The 24,277-nt window shown below is 49.3% G+C and overlaps 7 protein-coding genes across 7 annotated transcripts; 5 read left to right on the top strand and 2 right to left on the bottom strand.

Moving 5' to 3' along the window:
* Positions 1-143: 143 nt before the first annotated feature.
* ATNIH1004_011245 (DUF3807 domain-containing protein) lies at positions 144-696 on the top strand (the record flags this gene model as incomplete). The annotated part of the gene is made up of 2 exons (XM_033575810.1): positions 144-176; positions 235-696. 2 exons carry the CDS (start codon positions 144-146, stop codon positions 694-696), a joined length of 495 nt encoding a protein of 164 aa, XP_033421665.1.
* Positions 697-1,296: 600 nt separating this feature from the next.
* Positions 1,297-2,786, bottom strand: ATNIH1004_011244 (putative MFS transporter; the record flags this gene model as incomplete). Its single annotated transcript, XM_033575809.1, has 5 exons — positions 1,297-1,469; positions 1,524-1,607; positions 1,674-1,910; positions 1,967-2,581; positions 2,645-2,786. The coding sequence occupies 5 exons, from the start codon at positions 2,784-2,786 to the stop codon at positions 1,297-1,299; spliced, it is 1,251 nt and encodes a 416-aa protein (XP_033421664.1).
* A 3,026-nt stretch (positions 2,787-5,812) lies between these two features.
* On the top strand, positions 5,813-7,589 carry ATNIH1004_011243 (neutral amino acid permease; the record flags this gene model as incomplete). Its single annotated transcript, XM_033575808.1, has 7 exons — positions 5,813-6,000; positions 6,073-6,159; positions 6,216-6,547; positions 6,599-6,739; positions 6,799-7,013; positions 7,076-7,417; positions 7,506-7,589. The coding sequence occupies 7 exons, from the start codon at positions 5,813-5,815 to the stop codon at positions 7,587-7,589; spliced, it is 1,389 nt and encodes a 462-aa protein (XP_033421663.1).
* Positions 7,590-8,012: 423 nt separating this feature from the next.
* ATNIH1004_011242 (acetyltransferase SAS4-like domain-containing protein) lies at positions 8,013-9,785 on the bottom strand (the record flags this gene model as incomplete). The annotated part of the gene is made up of 2 exons (XM_033575807.1): positions 8,013-9,055; positions 9,137-9,785. The coding sequence occupies 2 exons, from the start codon at positions 9,783-9,785 to the stop codon at positions 8,013-8,015; spliced, it is 1,692 nt and encodes a 563-aa protein (XP_033421662.1).
* Positions 9,786-10,630: 845 nt separating this feature from the next.
* Positions 10,631-11,581, top strand: HOGA1 (dihydrodipicolinate synthase family protein; the record flags this gene model as incomplete). Its single annotated transcript, XM_033575806.1, has 1 exon — positions 10,631-11,581. The coding sequence occupies one exon, from the start codon at positions 10,631-10,633 to the stop codon at positions 11,579-11,581; it is 951 nt and encodes a 316-aa protein (XP_033421661.1).
* A 1,224-nt stretch (positions 11,582-12,805) lies between these two features.
* Positions 12,806-13,972, top strand: ATNIH1004_011240 (tyrosinase family protein; the record flags this gene model as incomplete). The annotated part of the gene is made up of 4 exons (XM_033575805.1): positions 12,806-12,828; positions 12,894-13,019; positions 13,075-13,197; positions 13,261-13,972. 4 exons carry the CDS (start codon positions 12,806-12,808, stop codon positions 13,970-13,972), a joined length of 984 nt encoding a protein of 327 aa, XP_033421660.1.
* A 1,053-nt stretch (positions 13,973-15,025) lies between these two features.
* Positions 15,026-16,834, top strand: HEX1_2 (beta-N-acetylhexosaminidase; the record flags this gene model as incomplete). Its single annotated transcript, XM_033575804.1, has 1 exon — positions 15,026-16,834. The coding sequence occupies one exon, from the start codon at positions 15,026-15,028 to the stop codon at positions 16,832-16,834; it is 1,809 nt and encodes a 602-aa protein (XP_033421659.1).
* Between the last annotated feature and the right edge of the window lie 7,443 nt (positions 16,835-24,277).

The following is a 24,277-nucleotide window of genomic DNA, read 5'->3' as shown; positions in this document are numbered from 1 at the left end:
TACTGCGTATGGCCGTGTAATATTACCAAACCCTTGTCGCGCTAACACGAGACCGATACGCGCTTCTCGATTTATGCTCGCGAGCAACTGCCCACTACACTCAAATCTACCCGCAATAATATTCTCCAGTCAGGATTTTCATGATGCCTGACCTCCAGGTCCCAAATGTGACAATAGTGAGTTCGTATCCGTTCATGTTTCCCCCAAACTCTCGCTAATTTTCGACTTCTCTAGGAAGATCTCCAAACGTTTCAAGCCAAACACTTCCTCGGACATGGTCCAACAGTGCAAATCCCCTACGCATCTGATGGAACTGTAGAAAACGAGTTCGAAGATGATGACGGTCTTGGATATTACCCCGATGGGCTGAAGCGTACTCTCACAGACGAGCAGATCAAGATATTCAGACATAGCGAAATTCACTCGCTACTACGTGAAAAACAGTTACGCGAAGCAGCTCTTTTAGAGGCATCTTCTGAGTCGGAGGAAAAGAATGGAGAGATATCCGAAGGACGGAAACTAGCTACCTCCGAAGCGTCTACTAACGAACGCCCTGAGCGCACGGAGGGCCATAAAAGCTCAGATTCTGCATTGGACTATGGACAGGATACTGCTGCAAACAGTACACAGAAAAACACTCCAACCGTTTATGCTTCTCAGTTCGCAGGACGGAAGATAATTTCTTACGACGATTGACGGGTGTTCTTGGATGTGTCGACAGATCTGGGGCTGAAAGGAAAAACAATTTTATGGCTGATCCAACGTGAATGTACTCCAGAAGGAGCACTCGGACGCTTTAGTAGCAATGTATCCTGCGCTGGTAAGCCATATCTGGTCGTTTTTTGCCCTTCAATGATGAGAATTTTGTATCAGTCATCCTTAGTCGGAACGCCATACCATCTTCCAGATGTGTAAGGCCATGACGACTTAAATCTTCTCTCTGAGTTGCGGTTTTCACTTTCCTAGAATTTGTTCCTGTTATTCCAGGAGGCTCTATGCTAATTGCCCTGGTAGTATAGAAATTGTCATATAGACCTGAAATGACGTACGTCGTATTCCTCTGAACATAGAAAGGAGATAGTATGTCATTATTGGAGTCCGCTGTCTTGTTGGCCTGGTTTACGCTTATGCCATTTAAGTCTTCTCAGGAACCGTCATTGCGAGTGAAACCACGAAGATAAAATCAGAGATACCATGTTGTCAGAGCGAGGCAGCCTACCTATATCCGGAGTTGTTACCCATCTAGCACATCTATTGAGAATTCATTTTATCATCCCAGCTGAAGTCAATCGTGTCTCATTCAAGCATGATCGATCGCTTTCTAGGGACCAGAGCCCATAGAAGTCCGATCCCAAGAAGCAAGGCAACCATAATGGGCTGCAAGACTTGAACCCCCGCCTTCGAAGCTATAGCTCCTGTCATAAAAGGGAACGCAGCAGCTCCGGCTTGACCCAGACTGGCTGTAAAGCCTGTAAAATATTAGCTGGGGCTGACTCGGAACTTCGAATCAGGGAGCCACAAACCAATTGCCCCAACGTGGAGCTCTTGCGGGATCACCTCCGTGAGAACATACAGCCCGACAGGATAGAACGGGCCAATGAAGAAACCTACAGGCACACCAAATGAGATGAGGCCTTAATATCGAGTCAAGCTTATGCCGAGGACCAACAAACCTAACAAGCAAACCGCCACGGCATTCGCAATAATGCTTGGGGTCAACCAGAATACTAGCTGCATGAACACCGCCAGCGCGGTATATATGAAAACCATGCGTCGCTCCCCAAGATTGTGCGTAATATCTGCCAGAATCACACGACCCAAAGTGAATCCTGTCCAGAAACCCGAGGCAACGTAGCCCACTTTTTTGGGATCGCCGTGTCGCACAGATACGAGGAATTGAACAAGCCATCCTATCGACATTAGCTTAGGAGATACGGCTTTCTTTAGCGTTTTGTCCAGTGCATACCACCTAACCCCACCTCTACCCCAGCATACAGGAAAAAGAACCCGTTCAGGATCCACACTGCCCGGTTTTTCATCACTGCCTTGAACTCGCTTGCCGCCGTGTCTTTGGCAGTCGACACATTTGGCTTGAACAGACTCCGTCGGAATGTCCACGCCAACGAGGCAACATTAACGATACCCAGCCCCAGGGTGACCATGTAATACAGATGCCAGGAAGGAGAGCGCGAAGCGATCGTGTTGGCAATCAACGGCGCAAGTATAGTGCCAGTTCCGTATACAGCGTGCAGGATACCCAGCCAACGATGGGCGTTATTGATTGTGATGGTGAAGGTGTTAGCCTGCGCGTCCTGGTAGGCGACCCCCATCCCGGTGAAGAAGAAAGCAGCCACGAAAAGAAGGACAGGCGGATGCCAGAACATGAATGAGTATCCAAGGCATTGGATGAGGGCACCTAGGACAAGGGTACCGCCGGTTCCTATGCGGGCACAGACATGGATGTTGGAGAAGCAGGCGCAGACATATCCGGTGAAGTTAGCCAGGTAGATGAAGGAAACCTGGAGAAGGTTGATCTGGTACGTTGGTTGGATATAGGGGATTAGGACCCCTGTGGCAGCGTCTGCATGCACCGTATACATTTAGAACAGTCGATGTTGATATACCGTTTGGGCATCGGACCTACCATTCATCCCCACCAGTAGAACTGCAAAATTCGTACTGATCACTCTTCCAACCTCTTGACGCGCACTCTTCTGATCGAAGGACTCTGGAGCAGGTTGCTCTGCATCCTGGGTGCTCCTATCATGGCCTGCTTCTCTTTCCATGTTTCGCTTAACGGAACTAGAGAGGGAGTCTATTTTACGGGGTTGAAGAAGCTTCAATAACTATCTAGGTTTCTAGCTTATGTTGACTCATACAGGGACATGGAAGTGGAGTGAGAGTGAGCAAAAAGAGGGGAAGCCTAAGCGCGCGAGGCTTGGCTCGCTTGGAGCGGCAGGAAATTAGTGAGCATGGTCAAGAGCATCATCTATCTAGCTGGCTCTACAGCAATATCGGCTCATTTGCACCGAATGCGTGGCCAAGGAAGCTGCTCATGCAGCTAACTGCTCTTTTCCTTGTTCCGCCTTGACTTTTCTTGTGCCTTGTCCTATCGAATGCCGCGCAGACACGACATCTCAACTGGTTCAATTAAGTTTTTTTCGTATCTGCATCATCTTGCTGTCGGTATCCGGGTAAAAAGTCGGCCGGTCGCTGTCTCAAAGAATATGGAGAATATGGAGAATATGACATAAAGAAAACTGTTTTGCTTCGAATCAGACGGGAGATACCCCAAGTTTCTGTCATACCTTTGCGGGGCCGATATCGGACCGCCCAGGAGCATATATTAAATGGCAATAGGAGCGGGGGACGGTAAACGTGACCTCTATGGGTCAACTGCTATGGCTAGGTGCTATCGGCAATGCGACTCGAGACTGCCCAGCTATCAAAAAGAGTAAGGCAGATGCTATTACTCGTCTGGATGACTTAAGTGCCAGTGTGGGATTCTAGACAGCCTTTTAATCCACATGGTTCAGTCTGTTTGAAATTTGTTTCAAATCTGGCAGGGTAATCAACAAGAAGAGGTTTGTGTTAACCCTCAGGCATATCTGAACAGAAAAAGACGCGTGGTGGGCTAAACTGTTCAGATAAAAGTGACATATGGGGAAGAGAACTGGCAACCAGGTTCGAAATACGGGGTATAGGGTATATACAGGGTAGATGATACGCTTCAGGAGATCCAAGTTGGTCTCACCACGGACACGTAAGATGGGCGGATCCGACATGCAACAAAATCGGTTCGGGAATGTTTTGCCAAACAGCCGCGTGGCGCAGTGTCCATGACCGACACGAGCAGCAGAGGACCCTTCCGGATATTGTGTGAAATATCCGGATACGAAAAACACCCTGCACCCGATGAAGAGAATTCTCTCAAAACACCCGAAGCCGTGACTAATGGGAACTACCTGACTGAGGATAGTTCCCCAGACCCAAGCACATACCCTAACGGGTATGGGAAAATCCCGCAGTGATTGGGGTTGTCTCAGGGGTAGCTTAATTAGGCAACCCGAACTGACCAGTCACGTTGTTTCTATTGACTGATTGCCATCCTCGGTCCCTGGAACTGCAGAGACCCGTTTGGGGCATTGGATCTGGGGTTGAGAATCTGGGGACATGGGGGTGTGTGTGATCGCAGTGATTCTAACAACAATGAGAAGGAAGTTGTTCTTATTGTGTGGTGGTGTGAGCTCCTCGATATGATTCCGTTGAGATTCGGGCTGTTTGCGCCTCCCGATACCAAGATGCAGGGCCAATCGATCGATCGTGGAACTTTCTTTCTTTGTTTCTTTATTTCTTTTCTTTTCCTTTTTTTTTTTTTTTTTTTTTTTTTTTTTTTTGGCGTTCTTTCAGTCTCCTCTTTCTTCCGGAACAGCCGGAGGTCTATAACTCACAGTGCTGGCGGGGAGGCGAATCATCTCGAGACGGCGTAACCGAAGGCAGATAATGTCGTAACAGGGACATATGGAATCTGCAAAACCCGATGTTCTAGGCACGACATGTTGAAAGTCGAATGATATCCCCCCAGTTGATTGGATTGTCGGCATTTCCATCCAATTTCTCTGCGTCAGGCGCACTTAACAACGCACCCAGGCAGCCAATCGGAGGTGCGGCTGTGCTGACTTCAGTCTTTATGTAAGCACGGGCCTGACTAACCTAATGCAAACCTGTGACATCCGATCTTATCTCCACAGAATATCCCCAGACTCGAAGAATATGGGGGAGAAGGGCTGTCGCGCTTCAAATTAATTAGTATCTACGTATTATCACCGTGCATTACTATTTATCTGTTTTTCCTGTCGAGTAGCTGCCTGGCTTGTCTCCGGACCCACATGAAATGATTGGTTCTTGCTTCTTCCGCATCAAAGCGACGACATGCGTCAGTGCAGACAAAAGCGGGAGATCTACGGTCATACTATAGCGGATAAAGCTAGAGCATTTTGCTATGTTGGTGTTCCTTCGACACGTTTGACTTTGGCTGACCAGGAAAGGGACCGGCGTAAGGTATGCTAGCCGGTCAATTGAGTTTGCCAGCGCAGCGTGTTCTTTTCCGACAAGTTTACCATTCAATCGCAACCGTCGTCACCCGGAGCCGCCAACCCAGAGCTTAACCGGCTTAAGCGGACACCATCTCTGGCTCTTGGTTGCCGAGGGGGCGGTCTGCACGATTGGCTGCTTGAAGTCTAGTACACTAGAGCATTCCTTTTCGATAGACGTTCTCTACTTACTAGTATCTAGACCTCTGGGGTATCGTGAAACCACCCAATTATTAATTCCAGGCACGGCAGAGGACCTTAGTGGCCTATTTAGATTCCAGGTTTTCTATCTGGCTTCTTCCCCAGTTCCACTATGGATCTTGTTAGGCCGTGACAACCCGCGGGTGGAGGTTTCTATTACGTCGCAAACTCGTGATTTGTCTAACTCGGACCGATTCGGGCCCATCGGCCCACTGGAACCACTGATGGCGGAACGAGGACAACCTGTGAGACAGGCATGCAATGTCGGTAGAAGGCAGTCGCAAACGCGATCAGAGTGGTGATCTGGTCCCACTCGTCTACCCCAGCTTTCCCCAACCCTTCTCCTCATTACACATCTCTCCGTAGCTTCCCTTGTTCTTATATACCCCGTTCCAGTCGCTGGAGAACCTTTTCTGACCTCCCCTCTCGTGAAGAGGCCCCTTTTATTCCCCTTCTCTTTGCTTCTACCTGTTTTGATCTTTTATTTGGTTTGACGTGGGGAATAAACTTGATGCAACATGAGCCCTCCACAGATTGTTACAATTCCCACTCCCGTTGACCTACAGAATGACCAGCAAAAAGGTCCACCGGGAGACTTGGAATCTGTTGCCATGGATGAAAAGAAGATAGAGACACCCGCCTATATGCAAGATGCCTTTGGTGACGAGGAGTTTGCCGAAGTCAAGTACAAGGTGTTGAAGTGGTGGTATGCATGACACTTTAGCTCCAAGTCCAGAACATTACAAGACATTCCCCTGACCTGTTTCTACGTCTACAGGCAATGTGGGCTACTCATGGTGGCCGAAACGGTATCCCTGGGTGTTTTGTCGTTACCCGCTGCCGTGGCAGGGTTGGGCCTGGTTCCGTATGTGTCTATCTATCCTCTAATCTTGAGCGTGTTGTGGCTTACGTTGGGGTTAGTGCCATCGTTGTTTTGATTTGCTTGGGTATATTGGCTACATATACTGGATATGTGATCGGCCAGTTTAAATGGAAATATCCGCACATTTCCAACATGGCGGACGCTGGTGAGGTGCTCGCTGGCCGATGGGGGCGAGAACTGCTAGGCATTGGCCAGATGTTGTTTCTGGTCTTCATCATGGCTAGTCACTTGCTTACCTTTACTATTGCTATGAACAAACTCACCGACCATGGGACATGTTCAATTGTGTTCGGTGTAGTTGGCATGATCGTTTCGTTCATTCTTTCATTGCCACGTACACTGGCCAAGATGTCGTGGCTCTCACTCGTTTGTAGGCTCTCCCTCCTATATCTACTTATTACTGTACGTTAACCCTCACTAGCTTTCATCAGTATCCTTTCGGCAGTCATTATTGCCATGATTGGCGTGGGGATCCTGCACCCTGGAAATAAAGTCGAAGCTGTCGTTGAAACGGATTTGGTCCACGGTTTCACCGCCGTTACCAACATTGTGTTTGCATTCTGTAAGCTATGTCCCCTAGCTTTGCGATGATGGGAAGAAAGCCCACTAACGTGGTATCAGCTGGACATGCCGCGTTCTTCGGTCTCGCAGCTGAATTGAAAGACTCCCGCGACTTCCCCAAGGCCCTGTGTCTCCTACAAGGTGTCGATATCAGCTTGTATTTGATAGCCGCAGTTGTCATCTACCGCTATGGTGGTGCCAGTGTTGCCTCTCCTGCACTTGGGTCCGCCAGCCCTATTGTGTCCAAGGTAGCCTACGGCATTGCTCTACCAACAGTGAGTTCTCTAGCCCCTTCTCTTTCACTGGACTTTTCAAACTCACCCTGATAATCAATCAGATCATCATCGCTGGTGTCATCAACGGCCACATCGCCTTCAAATACGTCTACATCCGTATCTTCCGCGGGACCGACCGCATGCATAAACGAGACTGGATAGCCATCGGCTCCTGGGTAGGCATCGGTCTGACCCTGTGGGTCCTCGCCTGGATCATCGCCGAGGCCATCCCCGTCTTCAGTAACCTGCTGAGTCTGATCACGGCCCTGTTCGCCTCGTGGTTCACCTTCGGCCTTAGCGGGATGTTCTGGCTGTACATGAACAGAGGCCTGTATTTTTCTTCGCCGAGGAAGATTTTCCTGACCGGTCTCAATATTTTTAATGTGGCGGTCGGGGCTATTCTGGTATGTTCCTTTCTTTCTATTTTTTCCCTCCCTCGCGGAACCCAGTTCTGTTCATCTATCAACATACAAGTAAACTAACAACAATCAGTGCGGTCTCGGCCTCTACGTCTCTGGAAAGGCCATCCACGATGATCCTAGCAGTGCTAGTTTCTCTTGTGCGAATAATGCCTAGTGGTCTCGGAGTACTTCATGTTTGACACAATCCTCTTTCAGTTCACGGTATCCCTCTTGGCGTCATTATATTATATATTTTTTTTTTTAATGGTCTTTGCCCCGGCTTGGCATGGCTTGTCCCTGGTCGATTTGGGCTGGACGGATTGTACATATACGTATATCTATCTATCTCTATATATATTGTATAGGTTATTTGTGATGAGCAACTGTGGTATGATTCGGTATACTTGCATACACAGACGGGTGTTAAAAACCACGATGTGGATGACATCATCTGTTTCCATTCGGTGATAACTAGTCGGTAATAATAGCTTAGTTCAGTTCAGTTCAGTTCATGTCCTACCACAGGTAAAAATACAGAGTACGAAATGGCATAATGGCGTGATAATAGAATAGGGAACTAGGTAATCTGTTCAATTGACTAGCCTATCTTACTGGCCCGTTTCATTCGTCTCCGTTTCCGTCGACTCGAGTCAACCGCCTCGGGTGTCAAGATATCAGATGGCAATTCAAACTCTTTCTCCTGCATTTCCGGGACCGCGTGGCCGAACGCTACTCGAACGCGACCCTTGCGGTGGGTCGACAGCGCATTGTCGCGTTCATGACGCTTCGAGTAAAAGGAGACAAATGGCTTGTTCTCGATCGGATGCGGGGATGGGGAACGTGCAGCGAGCTCTGTCACACTTCCGGTCTTGGACTTCCTTCGTCCCTCAGCGGCAGCGGAGGATGGCGCTTTGGGGCGTTTTCCAGCCGTGGCGGAGCGAGCTTCGTGGTGGAGTTGACGAGCAGCCCAGGCATCGACATCGTTGTCATCCGGGAGTTCCCCGTTGCTGGGCGCATCAGACAGAAGAGCGGCAGGGGACTCATCCGCCTCGTCCGAATCCTCCACCGCTTCGGCGGAGCGCCGTTTGTGGGATGCCGCAGACGAGAGGGGATGTTGCGGCGTGGGGTTCTGGTCCTCTGCTGATTCCACACGCAGTTTATCTTTTTCGACCTTGCGTCGCTTTTCCTCTACCTTCCAGATTTTGAACTTCTGGATCAGGGCCGATATCTCCTTGACGAAGTAGTCGCGCTTCGGCTCGTATTGTTTCTTTTCCTGGTCCGTTAGACCGCCTATGCCCATCACCCGTAGCCAATCCTGGCCCTGCAATTCATCCAACAGTCGATCCAGCTGCTGCTTTTCATGCTGGGCGCGCTCGCGCTCGATGTTCCGTAGTTGTTTCTCCTGCCGCTCGTGGCGTCGGTGCGCACGGAAGTACGCCGCTTCATTCAGTGGGTCTTCTTCCTCCGAGGGCTCAATCGATGCAGTGGGATTCGGGAGATCGATGGTCTCGCAGCCGTGTAGGTGGATTAAGGGGTTCCCGAAGGGGGTATCTGTATAGGGGTCCGCTACAGTGGATGGAGAGAGAGAGGGTTCGGGCAGGTCGTTGATCAACTTAATTCTCGTATGACATGCAAGGAACTCTACTTGAGTCAGTACTTCGTTTTATAGGTCTTTATGTATATATATATATATATACATATACATATATAATTGCGACATACCGGTCTTCGGAGGCTCCAGACTGAGGAGTTGCTCGTAGTTCGGGAAATACAGGGCTAGCTCACTCCTGGCTCGGGAACCCCCATCTTGCGAGCGTAGAGAGCGCCGCTGTTGACCGGACACGACTGAAGCAGGCCCCGAGGGATCCGGCAGGTGGGGAGAAGAAGTAACAGAGGCAGAGAAAGGGTCAACGGTGGGACGAATGGTCTTGGAGAAGCGACGACGCCTGGTGGTGGCCACGGGGGCGGAAGCCGCAGGGCGCACGGACACCGGGCGGCTGGGGAGGAAGCGATTGGGTCCGGTACAGGGCGAGATGGTGTCGAGAGGATCGGGGGATTCGCGACTTCCATGTAAGAGAAGAGTGGGAGTCTCATGGCGACGGATTCGATCTTTGGATCGTGGGGTTAAAGAGGAGGAGGGAGGAGGAAGCGCCGAGGACGAGGCAGCGTTGAAAGACGAAGAGGAGAGAGGCCCCGGTCGGCGCGTGGAGGGTCGTAGTGGCGCAACGGGCTTGGCCGGGGAATCGTCAATGGTGGTATCCAGAAGATCGGGCGAGCTCTTGCGACGACGAGATACGGGTGCATGCAGACGAGGCCGTTTCGAGGGAGGAGTATCGTTGACGTGCAGAGACGCCCTCGATCGGACGGCCATCAGGGAAGTGGTCATGGGGAGAAGAGAGGAGGGGGAGAAAGAGGTCGGAGAGGGAGGAAAGGGACGGAATTGAAGGAGAAGAGGAACGAGGAGACAGTCAATTGAAGACCATCGTGAGTGAGATAGCAGCCGATGAGAGTTTTTGCTTCGGATGAGAGAATGAATCCATTCACCCATTCGTTGTTTCTTCGATTCTCATCCGAAGTCAAAACACGGTACCGGTTCTGTACGGTATGTCCGTATCTTACCAGACCGTACCATACCTCTCATTCCCTAGTAAGTGTTTATGGAACTACTGTAGGTACCTAATTACTAGTTACTCCCTCTTCGCTAACTACATATAGATGCTAGATTTCATTTTTCACTACATCCCATCCATCCCATCCTGATGCCTTCACCCGGCTCGGGGTTTTCTCCGAGCCTCTATCAACGTGGGGGTGAAATCTATCTATTCAGTCATCGTCGTATCTTCTCCATCCTCAAGAATCAAGCCCCAATCCCTGCCAATGGATCGACTCCCCTCCTTCTGTGGGGTGCGTGGGGGTTAACGGTGACGGTGGCCATCAATCATCGGTTCTGCATCTTGGAAGATTCCTGGACTTCTTCTACACGATGAACAATTGGAGAACTGGCTTGCCCCCTCCTTGGGACCACATTCCTTTGGTGTCTTTAATTGTCCCTTCGTCCCCCATTTCGCTTCTCGTATTCTCTTCTTCTTTCACCTCCACGTCCCCATATTCTTCCATCTCTTTTCCCCCGTAAGTCTGCCCCGGACCAACTCCGCGATCTAGGACCGTGTTAGTTAACGACCGCAAACTCCAGGATCCTATTGTAATCCTTCTAGTATGGCTACCAACGGATCAACAGCTCGACGTCCCTTGATGCCCGGAGTCTACGTCCCCACGGTCGCCTTTTTCACTAGCCCGAACGAGGACGTCGATGTCCCCACGGTTGAAAAGCACGCCGCCTACCTCGCACAGTCTGGAGTCGCCGGTCTCGTAGTCCAAGGAAGCAATGGCGAGGCAGTCCATCTGGACCGTGAAGAGCGGAATATCATCACGGCAGCCACCCGCCGAGCGCTGGACGTCCACGGTGCCCCGTCCATGCCGCTCATCGTCGGATGTGGCGCCCCCTCGACGCGGGAAACCATCCAGTTCTGCAAAGACGCTGCGGCGGCCGGAGGCGACTATGCGCTGATCCTACCGCCATGTTACTACAAGTCCCTGGTAAGCAGTGAAGCACTCTGTGACCACTTCGGCGCCGTGGCGTCCGCCTCGCCGATCCCCGTCCTGATCTACAATTTCCCCGGGGCCTCGTCAGGACTGGACCTCAGCTCCGACGATATCCTGGCTCTGTCGCAGCATCCGAATATCGTCGGGGTCAAGCTCACCTGCGGCAACACGGGGAAGCTGGCCCGCATCGCAGCCGAGGCGAAACCCGAATTCCTGACCTTTGGCGGGTCTGCCGATTTCACACTACAGACCCTCATCGCGGGCGGGGCCGGCATCATCGGCGGGGTTGCCAATCTGATCCCGCGCGCCTGTGTACAGGTGATGGAGCTGTACCAGGCCGGTCGCGTGGAGGAGGCGCAGCGAGTGCAGGCCGTGGTGGCCCGCGCCGACTGGCATGCGATCAAGGGGGGATTCGTGGCCGTCAAGAGTGCGCTGCAGAGTTACCGAGGGTATGGAGAGTTGCCGCGACGGCCTTGCGTGGTGCCATCGGCGGAGGAGCGGTTGGCACTTCAGGACGCATTTAACGAGGGGATGGAGCTGGAGCGGAAGTTGGAGAAGGCGTGATATATCATGTGTACGACCCATTGGAAGGGAATGACACATCGGAGCAGCTACGACTTAACGACTCTGGGGGAATTGCTTTTAAAGATACCCTCCGAAGGTTGTCTACCAAGCAGAATATCAATCATGTCCGGGGCATCATTCTTCTCGGAACGGTGGGAATAACGATCAAAACGAGAGATACCCAAGGCTAGAGAGTAGAGATAGTGGAATGAACATATTGGCTCATACACTCCGTAGCGAATAAGCGAGCCCACCAGGACTGGGTTATTTACTGCTTCGTTGAGATTGTTCTGACCGACTGTCGGCTTCATGGATTTATTGAGTAATATATTGGGGTAGGATGCATCGATATTGACGACCGAATGGGGACACGTTGGTTGTTCGGAATGCGGCATTTCCCGTTTGGGATCTTCTGAGGATTCTCGTTGTCGTCGATTCTCAGCAATTCTTCAGCGCGAACCGGTCTTCTACTCCATATATTGCTCAATTTCCCTTACCAGGCCACTCCTTGCGGAAAATTGGTGGCATGAAGCATAGCGTCAGCGTATCAATCTGCACAGTCAAAATAATTCCTGCACCTCGTTCCTTATATTTGCCGTTATGGCAGCAATCGTCACTTTGCAAAACCTTTTCTCTTCACTAACTACTTCTGTCCACCTACACTTCCTGATCTATCACCTCGCACTACATAAGTGCTTACCCTATACGTCCTTCAGATCGGATGCATCTAAAATTCTGCAAGGGTCTAACCCAATGGGCTGTGATGACCAGACCTATCAACTGTCGTCTCGTTTATGATCACCGTAGTGAAGCTCGAATAGCCCAGCTCACACCGTCAAAATTGGCCTATAACGGTTCTGGATGCATGGATATTCCCGGACATTGCTTCGTCTATTGACATTATTGAGATTTCGTCGTGCATGTCGTCATGCAGCTCTTCTCTTTCTCTCTTTCATTTTTTTTATTGACCCTCACACGCCCGTCCCCTGGTTTCCAGGTATATAGTGGCCTTCGGATCCATGGAAAACATTGGCTATCGATCCATCCAAAGTCTTCGGATCATCCGGGTACAGTTCCTTGTTTTTATTAGCAGCACTCCGTGATCTTTAAACTACAGGCGGGCACCATCTTCCTCCAATGACTTCCACAAGCACCATGGCGAGGCTTTTTTTTTTACTGAGCCTCTGGTTGCTCGCCGTGTGCGCGAGAGAATGTACGCCAGACATGGTCAGAAAACGATATGAATGGTATACCGCTATACAACTCTTCCAAGATCTCTCAAGGTTGTCAGAGGGTTAACCAGTCGTTGTAGGGGCGCTCTTTCTCCAAGTCAACGCATCAGTTACATCAGTGCTGTCAAGTGTATGCAGAACAAACCGCCGGTGCTGCCGACTAAGCATTTCCCTGGAGTGCGCAGCCGCATGGACGATTTCGCAGCGTATGCACTCATCTCACCCTTTGGTCATTAGTCGGCTAGTCGACTGACTCTTCAGGACGCATATCAATTACACGCTCGGCGTCCACTTCAACGGAGTATTCCTCGCATGGCATCGTCACTTCATCTGGATATGGGAGCGAGCCCTGAGGGATGAATGCGGATATAATGGAACTCTACCGTATGTCTAACCCCGATTCTTTTTCCTTCTTCACATGTCCACCAGTTAACAAATGCGATCAAGATACTGGGATTGGCCACTCTCCGCCAACGACCTGGGTGCGAGCCCTTTATTTGACGGGTCTCCGACATCGTTGTCGGGCAATGGTAACCCCAACATCCAACCAACCAACCTTACGGAAAACAGCGCCGCCAGAAACATCAATGGGGGTTGCGTGACGTCCGGACCGTTTGCAAACCTGCAACTCACTTTGCCGGATCTCAGCGACCCTATGTATCTCCAGTCGTTCCCTTCAAACGCCTTTGACTATACTCCCCGGTGCTTCGCTCGGGACCTCAATTCAACTCGATCCCGCCGGTTCCTTAACGAGGGGGTGGTCAATTCTCTGCTGACGGCCCCGGATCTCCGCACCTTTCAGATCATCATGGATGGCGGTTCTTCCCCCGAAGAACTCTTGTCGAACAACAATGTCGGGCCGCATTCGGCGGGACATCAGTGTCTGGGACCTACGATGGCCGACTTCTACGGTTCGGCACTGGACCCGGCGTTCTATCTGCACCATGGGATGGTCGACCGCATATGGGCCCTCTGGCAGGCTCAGTACCGGGCGACACGAGTCTCGGAAGTGTACGGAACCCAGAGTTTGTTCAACAAGGCCGACACGCCCAATGTGACGCTCGACACGCAGCTCAGTTGGGGGGTGTTGGGGGGACCTCGGAGGTTGGAGCAACTGATGGATACGCATCGTGACGAGTACTGTTATGAATATGTCTAATGTGCTGTGACGGCTTAACCATGAAATTCCGTGGGATAGCTGGTTCTCTCTCGCATAGATTCGCTTTTGGTGGATTAATGGGTATAATGCTCTTATCCAATACACATAATATTTTTTTCATTTTTTTCTCCGCTCTTACTTTCTTTCTTCCCGGAGATTGTCGATTACGACATGGAAGATTCATTAGTATAATGTCTCCTCTATTCTAGGCGTCTTCCGAGTCACCAGGGTAGTATTTTTGACGTCATCGAGTTCAACCTCGTGACGACTGGTTCTGGATGACTAAGGGCTTTTTGTTTTTCTGGGGGGAAAAAAAAGGAAAGAAAAGAAAAGAAAAAAAAAAACCTGCTAATTCGTCAATTCCTCTGTCCTTTATCTTGTTTCTCTCTCCTCTGTTCTCTTCCGCTTCCGGAGAAACGGAAGGGCGCTTGCAAACCATGGCACATACACTGTACATTCCCCTCTCAGACTCACAGTCAAAGAGATAGATGGGCCTTCTCCGCTTCCCCACAACGGGAGATGAGGCCAAGCAGAACGGACTCGATCTGAGCGTTCTCGTGAAGTATAGAATCAATCATGACTGCAGCCCGGAGCGATGCCAATTGCTAACAAGTTCCTAGCAGTGACACAGTCCCATCGCGGGGAAACTGCCACGCCGTATTGCAATGTGACGGTACCTCGTTTTCTCCGCAAGGATGTAACCCTGGCATCGGGTATCGTATGGTATATTCTGTTTGTTTACCGTATCCACGAGGGGGGGAAATGAGGTACGATCGAGGTACATTCTTGGACCAGTGATAACGTCCGCGACGTAGGTACCGCATGGGTACCGCGTAGGAGATTGATGAGGAGAAAGAGGAACGCCAGGAAATTAAGGAGATCTTGATCGATTCACGGCATTCGGGCATCACGCGGTGCATTCCAGTTTTTATTATTGTTATTTATTGACGATCTCCCCATTCCTTCGTCTCGAAACATCAGACATCCCTTCTCTCCTTTTCCGTTCTTTTCCTGTCCCCATGCCCTGTCTCTCTCTCTCCACTGACTAGCGTCATGCGTTTCTCTTCTGTCTGGCCGGCGTTGATATCGCTGTCCTCCACCGTCGCCGCAGTCAGCGTCAATCCACTGCCTGCTCCTCGCGATATCTCCTGGGGCTCCTCCGGTCCTAAACACCTGTCCGATCGGCTCCTTCTCCGCACCGAGAGTGACAACGACGATGAAATCCTCTCCGGTGCTTGGGATCGTGCCTGGAAAACCATTCTCTCGCTGAAGTGGGCTCCGGTTGCCACAGAAGCTCCCATCTCGTCCTTCGAGCCCTTCCCCACGCCTACCCCTGGTGCATCCCCCAAGACCAAGCGCGACGGTGCGCCTCGCCTACAGTATCTCGATGTGGTGGTGGATGATAACGAGGCGGATCTCCAACACGGCGTGGACGAGTCCTACTCGCTTATCGTCCCGGAAAACGCTGACGCCATCTCCATCAAGGCTCGCACTGTGTGGGGAGCTCTGCATGCATTCACCACACTCCAGCAACTGATCATTACCGACGGGGACGACGGCTTGCTCATAGAACAACCCGTTGTTATCCACGACGCTCCTCTCTACCCATACCGCGGCATCATGCTTGATACCGCCCGTAATTTCATCTCCGTCGGCAAGATCTTCGAGCAGCTAGACGGCATGTCTCTGTCGAAGCTGAACGTCCTGCACTGGCACCTGGATGATGCGCAATCGTGGCCGGTCCATATCGACACGTACCCCGAGATGACCAAGGATGCTTACTCCGCCCGCGAGATATATTCCCACGCCGATCTGCGCAGCATCATCGCGTATGCGCGCGCACGCGCAATCCGAATAATCCCCGAGGTAGACATGCCGAGTCACGCCTCCGCCGGCTGGAAACAAGTGGACCCCGAGGTGGTGACCTGCGCGGATTCGTGGTGGTCCAACGACGTGTGGGAGCTGCATACCGCGGTCGAGCCGAACCCGGGTCAGCTTGATATCATCTACGACGGGACATACGAGGTGGTGCGGGATGTCTACGATGAGCTGTCCGACATCTTCCCGGATAACTGGTTCCATATCGGCGGGGATGAGATCCAGCCAAATTGCTTCAATTTCAGCAGCCACGTTCGGGAGTGGTTTGCCGAGGACACCACGCGCACCTACCATGACCTTCTTCAATACTGGGTTGACCACGCGGTCCCGATCTTCCGCAGCTACAGCAACAGCCGTCGGCTGATCATGTGGGAAGACGTCATCCTGTCCGCGGAGCATGCACACGATGTGCCCAAGGACATCGTGATGCAGAGCTGGAACAACGGACTGGAATACATCTCCAACCTGACGGCCCGGGGCTACGACGTGATTGTCTCCTCTGCCGACTTCATGTATCTGGACTGCGGCCACGGCGGCTGGGTGACCAATGACCCTCGGTACAATGTGATGGCGAACCCGGACACGAGCACCCCCAACTTCAACTACTTAGGAGACGGGGGATCGTGGTGCGCGCCCTACAAGACGTGGCAGCGCATCTACGACTACGACTTCACACTCAATCTAACCGATGCGCAGGCAGAGCATATTATTGGAGCCACGGCGCCCCTGTGGACCGAGCAGGCCGACGACGTGACCGTGTCCAGTTTATTCTGGCCACGCGCGGCGGCGCTGGCGGAACTGGTGTGGTCTGGTAACCGCGATGCGAAGGGCAACAAGCGCACGACGGAAATGACGCAGCGTATTATCAATTTCCGCGAGTATCTCGTTGCGAATGGAGTCATGGCCAATGCTCTGGTGCCTAAGTATTGTCTTCAACATCCTCACGCGTGTGATCTATACCGGAACCAGACTGCTGTTGTCTGAGCATGTGGTCTAGCGTGTGGTTTAGCATATGGTTTAGCATATGGTGCATATCAGCATAAGTGCTGTTGAAATCTTTTCTATTTACGATAATGATCCAGCAATCAATTTCTCTGATACACAGTGTATGTATAATTTACTTATAGCAGAAGATTGATGTCTAAGGATTACCAGAGGCAGAAGAGATATATAAACTATGTATTAAATCCTAAACAATAGAATAACCGGTAGTTGAAAGTGTCATTATGTACAGATACATATTTTCTACTAATAATGCTATCAACTCTATCAAAACTATTCCAGCAGAGAATCACACCATATCTCACTAATACTAGAATCAAGAGAATCTGTATTACACATTAACCAATTACAAATTAGGAACTACCTCAACCTCTACAGTTCAGTTCGCATGTGTCAATCAATGTCGATCATGATTTGACTTGGGCATGTCACTGTACATCCATCCATCTAAATTGGGTACCACTAGAGAATCATGAATAAAACAAATACATACATATTATTACATATAATATAATAATCTTCTTCCGAGTTTCCGATCTATCGAACCCATTGATTTGTTCACGATCTTCCACATCATCACAGACCGCCACCCACGTCTATCCTGCACCGGCCTGGGGATATCTGTATGAAGCAGATGTGCATGTATGTATGTACTTGGTTTGCCTCTCTGCCTGTCTGTCTACATATGTATCATGTATATGTATGTACGTTTAGCGAAGTGGGATATACATACATAGGTAGTGCAAGCCCAGCCAGCCTTCGATGGCAAAAATGCCAGACGAGGAGGAGGCGAAAAATTCTGGTTTAAGGCAGAAAGATGGATCCTGACTTGCACTGACGTGCAGATCGGACGGGGGCTAGATGGGTTTGATTGGTGGGGGTGTCCGTGTTCGCATACACATCAGTAGACTAGATGCAGTGGAGGATTCGTTTCCTTGTTAGATAGTGATTGTTCAGGGGATAATGGACATGGTTCTTCTGTCTAGTATGGTCTATGGTCTGGTCGGGTCTCTTCTGATCTCTTTTGATTAAGTTAGGTGGGAGTCAACAATCCGTACTGTACTCTACAGACTCCGTACATGCATAGAGCAGCTCCCGTGCCGTCTTACACTATGCATATACCGTACATACTGTAGGTAGGTAGTAGGATACCCACTGGATATGATATCCCTCCACACTGATCATGCACAAATAAAAACTCATCTATGATCTGCATCTTCCCGTCCAGGGTCCAGTATTATGTACATACTTCTGCAGTACTCCGTACTCCTTAGGGAATAAGAATACGGACCAGATGTAGATGTCAGTTGGTTGCAACCGCCACGAGCCAGTCGTTTACTTGACATGTTGCATGGCATTTTGCATATTGCCACTCGATACGAGCTGATCAATGTTCATATTCCGTTCATCTAGCTTTGTTTTTTTAGCCTTTCTTTCCAGTCCTAGGAGGATTGCTTTTCAGGCGTGTCCTCAGCGGGGAAAGGAAAGAAAATTGAGTGACAAGGGGAAAAGGAGGGGGTAAGTCACAGGACGCCACTGGAGGCAATTCAAAAAAAAAAATAAATGGATTTATTCGTTCGTGAGTGTGATTGATTGATCTCTGTATGACTTTCCTGTTCGGTGGGTGGTCTTATGCTGACTGGTCGGCAGTCTAGGTAATGATTGGATTGGACTGGATGGGCAGTTCAAGCGAGGAAGAAGCTCCAAGAGATTTTTGTAACGAAGTCAGGTATGTACATCTACGGAATAGCAAGGACTCTACTTCTTGTTTCCTTGATTGTACTCTTCCCGAACTTGACATGCAGTACTCTGTAGCTTGTTGGATTCCCAAATGAGACGCCGACCGGGGTCCAACTTCGGTTCCTACTAGTATCTTTCCTAGGCAGTTACTCTGTTCATGGTAGGTGGGCTCGTATTCAACGCCGTGGTGACTTGCGGGCAACTGCGGCAGAATAATAAACCCTTGATGAGATCTCCAAAACTTGACACTGACAGCTTGTGAAGGGATTATACTACTGAGTAAGCTCTCCGCAGTATCGCATCCTGCTGTACAGTACAGAGTACACTCAAAGATAAAGTAAAAAAATAACCTTCACAGACCCAGTGTGGCGGAACCCGATTCTACCACTATCGAATTTGTCATGATCCAGACCACTGCCTCACAAGGATAATCATCCTTCTGCCCTATTACAAGAAACAGAGGACCTAAGATTCGGTACGGGTTTCCACGTTCGTCCTGTCACAATTAAGCAACATTCGAGTTTGAAGGCTAGGGTAAACCCTGCGGAATATTACTGTACTTAGCATGTATGTAGTATACAGATGATAACTTCATATGCAAGTATATTAAAAATTTTGCACCGGAGAAGCCGATCTATTGGTTTAATGTTTGAACGATGCTAGACAAGGTGACGGCACCTCATATGAAATTCAAAATGTGAAATCATCAAAAATCCACTACAAATCTCGGTGGGATCAGGACCGGCAGTCATTGGTACAGTGCCTGAGGAACCTCGGCCGAGGTGGAGTCCCCCTGTGCCACGATCTAGTCCTGATGTGGTTATTGACTTCCCACTTGGGAATTGAACAGCCAAGCCACATCAGAGAAAGCAACAAGCACGGGAATTCCGCAGAATGGTGGTAAATTAATTACCAGGACTAAAGACATCCTAGTACTGCGTTAAGGTGTGGGCTGGCCAGAACCAGTACGTCCTCTCAATGGCACATGATGTGTTCATCTAGGCAAGAAGATCGATGATCACCCTTCCAATTGTGGATCGGACTCCATCCAGAGTATAATGTACTAACTAAGTATCTCTAAAGTGCAAAATCAGTAAGTCTGGTACGTCTCTAGTACTTCGGGGATACTACCCTACTAAAGAGTACCATTCTGCATGTGACGTAGCAGTTGTGTTTTGTGTTTCATTGGTTTAATCAGACGAAAAATAAACACACGCACACATACAGAGTACGCAAAAAAAAAAAAAAAAATACTGTGTACACTCGACCCAAGGCAATGGCTTCCAGATCTCAAAGGATTTGTATGTTACTCCGTACAGTACATGAAATTTGGAAGATGTATCCGACATCCATTCCCAAAAAATCTACTCCTTTGTTCGGAAGCTATTTCCGATCATCATTGCATGAGATAGCCATCTGACAAATTCAGAAAAAAATTGATTAGCACTATTGATAATATCACATCGACTAGGGGCATTGACTTTATCTTTTCTCACCACCATCAAATGGCTCGATAGTTCTTGGCGCATAGTTCCACTACAGTGTGCATGACAGGCGCTATGGAGATCAAGATCTTCCTTCGGTCCGCACAGATTCAGTCCCGCCTCATTTTCGGGCTCATGCGGCCATAGGGAGTGGATGCAATGAACGTGCTTGAAGGCGGGCGAATCCATCCCCGCAGGGTCCTGCCACCTTCGGCGATCATCCACATTGAATTTCATTCGTGGAGTAAATCAATCGGCGACCACTGACGAAAAGTACCTCAGTCAGAAGTGGGAAGGAGGCAAAAAAAGCAAAAAAAAAAAAAAAAAAAAAAAATTGATGGTCACACAGAGATCAGACATGCTCTCCACTCCCCTAAGGTTCTGTGACCAACTTGCATTATGGTTTCTGTTACCCCTCCAAAATATGAGATCATCCACCTTTGGTCCTTGGAACACTGAAAGATCAAATTGGCTATGAATGGACCTAGTACTCCGTCTACGCCATATTGTAGTCCCTTGCCTTTCGCTAACCTTCTTGATCTGGATTATCAATGTATCACGCCCATCCTCTGTACAGGTTTCTCGCGCATACACAAATTTAGGTGTTACACATCAGTGATCATGAGTGCGTGGATGATCGACTAAAACGGTAATTGCATCGACAAGGTAGACGAAGTAACACTATTCTCTTAACCAGATCGACCGCTGCAAAGTCTCTCTTGTGATACCCGGACAGTCAGATGGCCCAAGAAACATCACAAATTATGTAGCGTTTCTATTTATTATCGGACTCAACCAAGCGGAAGACCCACGAGACAGACCGACTCCAACCGTAACTAGATCATGGCCAACAATCTAGATCAACCAAGACACAAACCTGTTTGGTAGTACGCAGTAAAGTCAATAATTAACTTGGACTGAACCAAGTGACGCACATACTAAACGACAAGCACGAGATACTGCAACTCGGCTGTTGCGCCTCTGTAGGCAATACTGTACGTCCCTCATTGTTAAGTTGCCATGACAGATGTCAGAAAATTGTCCCCATCGTGCCTGCAATAGGCGGAAGGGTGTGCACATCTCCCGAATATCCTACGCAGGGGAAACGACCTGACGAATCACTGACCTCTGCCAGGGTAGAGGTCCACGATCTGCTGGCGCGAAATCCGCTGACATGGTGGGTCGAGGGTTTTTTTCTCCTCCCCCTTTCAATTCAAGGATTTGCAATGTTTCTCGCTTGTTATGGAGTCAGCGATACATTGAAGTGTTGGAAGGGATCGTAATAGGAATTTCGCTAAGTACTACTAGTCCTATGGAGCAAGTGGTGTATTATGGAGAACTGCTGTTCAGAGGATAGTAGAAATTCAGATCGCCCTTGCTTGCGCTGAGCCGTGGCTGATACTTTGTTTGTGTGGACTCTGGCCACTACTCCGTCCCCGTCGAAATTGATTAAGAGATCCATCCATCTAATTTCTTTAGATTAATCTTACATTGTCTGCTCCGTAGACTCAGAGTAAGCCCCAGTAGCAGGGTTGCTGGTCTCGCTAATCTTTTCCCCGGCCCCGGGTGGCCATTCGGGCACTAGATCGGCTAGTTCATGGATCCGAGCCCTTCGGAAAACACGGAGTATCTCGCTCTGTTTTCACTATTGCAGAATGGGGTATATTCGATATTCAAGGAGGTGGAACGTAGATCGTTGCCGAAGTCGGATTTGGTATTTTCCTGGATCGAACTAAATATTAATACACGAGATTCTATTACTAAGAAATAAGGAGAAATAAATAATAATAAATAAAATTAGCAAAAATATAAGAAATAGCACCCGATATCCTTTCTAGTTTTTTGCTCCTTGTTTGTTTAGTGGGGTAAGGTTTCATATGACAGGTGCAAAATACGGTACTGACAACTTAGTTTCCTTGATGGAGTCAATCCACCCGTAGTGACATTCACGTCCGTTTCTTCGTCTTGATGCGTCTGGCCTTCATCATACCGACCATACTCCAAACTTAGCAACTTGCCTTGTACAGAACAGATCACGTTTCAAGCCAGTTTCATGTCTGCATCCATGATGTTCTGGAAGCCTTTCCTGGATTCCTACTGGCGACCGACCCATGTTAGGGGACTTCCGACTAAAAGTATGCAGTGTAAGCGCCTGGGCAAGGTGGGATGCCAATCATCAGCAAATAGGCGTCCTATCCACGAATAGATTGGAATATGTGCTTCTATCTATAGTCTGACTAGGGGTGGATTGGAAAGTGACGAATGAACTCCCCAAATTCCGCGCTTGTTTGGGAATGAGGGTATTTGGCTGATGCATCGCGTAGTCACACCAAGCCACGAGGGTTGGGGAAGTAGGCATACGCAACTCATCTTGATGATCTTGATCTCCCCCCTTGTGATACATAACTTTTCTGCTCGTACTCCTTGCTTCGGCCCTAAGCGGAGGTATGTGCGATGACAGTTGGGGGCCAAACACCGAGCCGAACGAGGTCCCCCTTCGATTTTCCCTGAATCTGCGCACATGGCTCCCGCTCATGATCTGAGACAGGCGACATGCGATACACTTGCTGCAAGGTGGGGGACCGGGAAGTGAGGGCAAGCCTGACATTCAAATCAGGAAATATTTTGCGCCCATGTCGTCAATCTCTGCATGATTTAGCCCCAGGTCTCGTCTACGGTGTAAGTACGGGGTAGTCAGTTATTTCTATTATTATCCAGGCATGCAACATTCCCAAAGCCAACCAGATAGGACTGTTTTGTTGGTTCCAACATGACAGGGAGTTTTGCGCAGAACGTTCTGTTGGTGGTCCTTCATGAAGCGATTGGTGAATCTGCTCGTGGCAGTTTAAATGTCCTTAGCGGCTAGGCTCTGGAACAACCCTAGCATTTTAGCGTCCTAAATTTAGTCACACCATCAGTAGCAAATGTCCAATGGGACGGCAAGAAAACACCTTTGACATAGCGTTTAGAAGATCATTTCCAGAACGGACCCCATCCCAACGATCACCTTCTAATCCAGGACAAGAAGCACCTCGTATGTGGAGGGAGTTCCGCCCTGATCTGGCACATGGTAAACAGGGATAAGGCTACCTATGGTACATACATACCCCGTTATTTTGGACATCCCAAACTTCGGAATACGGAGTAGGGCTTAGTCGATCCCGTCTTTGTGTGTTTGATCATTGATTCCCTTTTCCACCGACAGGGTTTATGCGCGCTGTTGCTATAGAAAGCATCTATCTGAGGGCTATCTTTATCCTCCGTATCTACGTACTACCGTAGGCGCATTCTGTTTCCAATTTTGGTGCCAGAATCTATCTCAGACATGATGCAACGCGGGGGAATTCGTCACAGCGTGTAGTTCTGGGCTCTCAACGAGACATACAAGATCTTCGTAAGCCAGCTGCATAGGTATATAGGAAAGTCCTTGATTGGGCCTCGTCAGCAGAGAATCGTTCGGGGATCATTTAGGTTACACGTTGGGGGTCCTGCCACGTGCGAATATCGATTGGGTAGGTTCTGACGGTGGTTTTACTTGGATGGGGTATCGGGTGAAGTTTAACTTACTTTGGTTTCGCTATATTCTGAGATAATATTTTAACCCGTTTCTGGGGGTGAACGGCAGATAGATATTGTTCATTGGTAGGCTATCTAGTAAGTTTCTGTATTAACAACATAAAGTATATTTTCATCCCGTTTTTATTCATTCATTCATTCATTTATTTATTTTTTGTAAAAGCCAAAAAAATAGGATGTTGTGGTGGCTCGGACACATCAAGAGTGTAATTTTATATCTGAAAATCAATTGCTCAATAGACACGACATCTCACAGGAAGCCTCACGGGCCCACGACTAGGCAAAGTTTCGTACTGTATTGCGACCCAATATGCGACGGTGGCCTCCACGATTTAACAAGGGAAACCTCCGGTCAGAAACGCACCAAACGCACCGCTGGACGATAAGCTCTGTATGGTATTTTCTATGCGTATATGTCGGTCAGATGCGAAAGAAGTCGGCATTCCACGGAGCAAAACATGCTTCCTCACCGTCGGTATATGACCTCATATAGCTCGGCAGGCAACATCTGTACCTTCCTTAGGGACGCAAAAACTAAGCGGTGTAAAAATAAATGTGCTGCGCCTCGACCCGGTCAAGAAAGCGTTAGCGCACGGGTATCTTCCAATGGAAAGACGGGAAGATC

Source organism: Aspergillus tanneri (genome assembly GCF_003426965.1).
Source record: "Aspergillus tanneri strain NIH1004 chromosome Unknown AapTan_8_pilon_pilon_pilon, whole genome shotgun sequence".
NCBI lineage: Eukaryota > Fungi > Ascomycota > Eurotiomycetes > Eurotiales > Aspergillaceae > Aspergillus > Aspergillus tanneri.
Note: the sequence above shows the minus strand (reverse complement) of the source record. Positions and strands in the feature narration are given on the sequence as shown.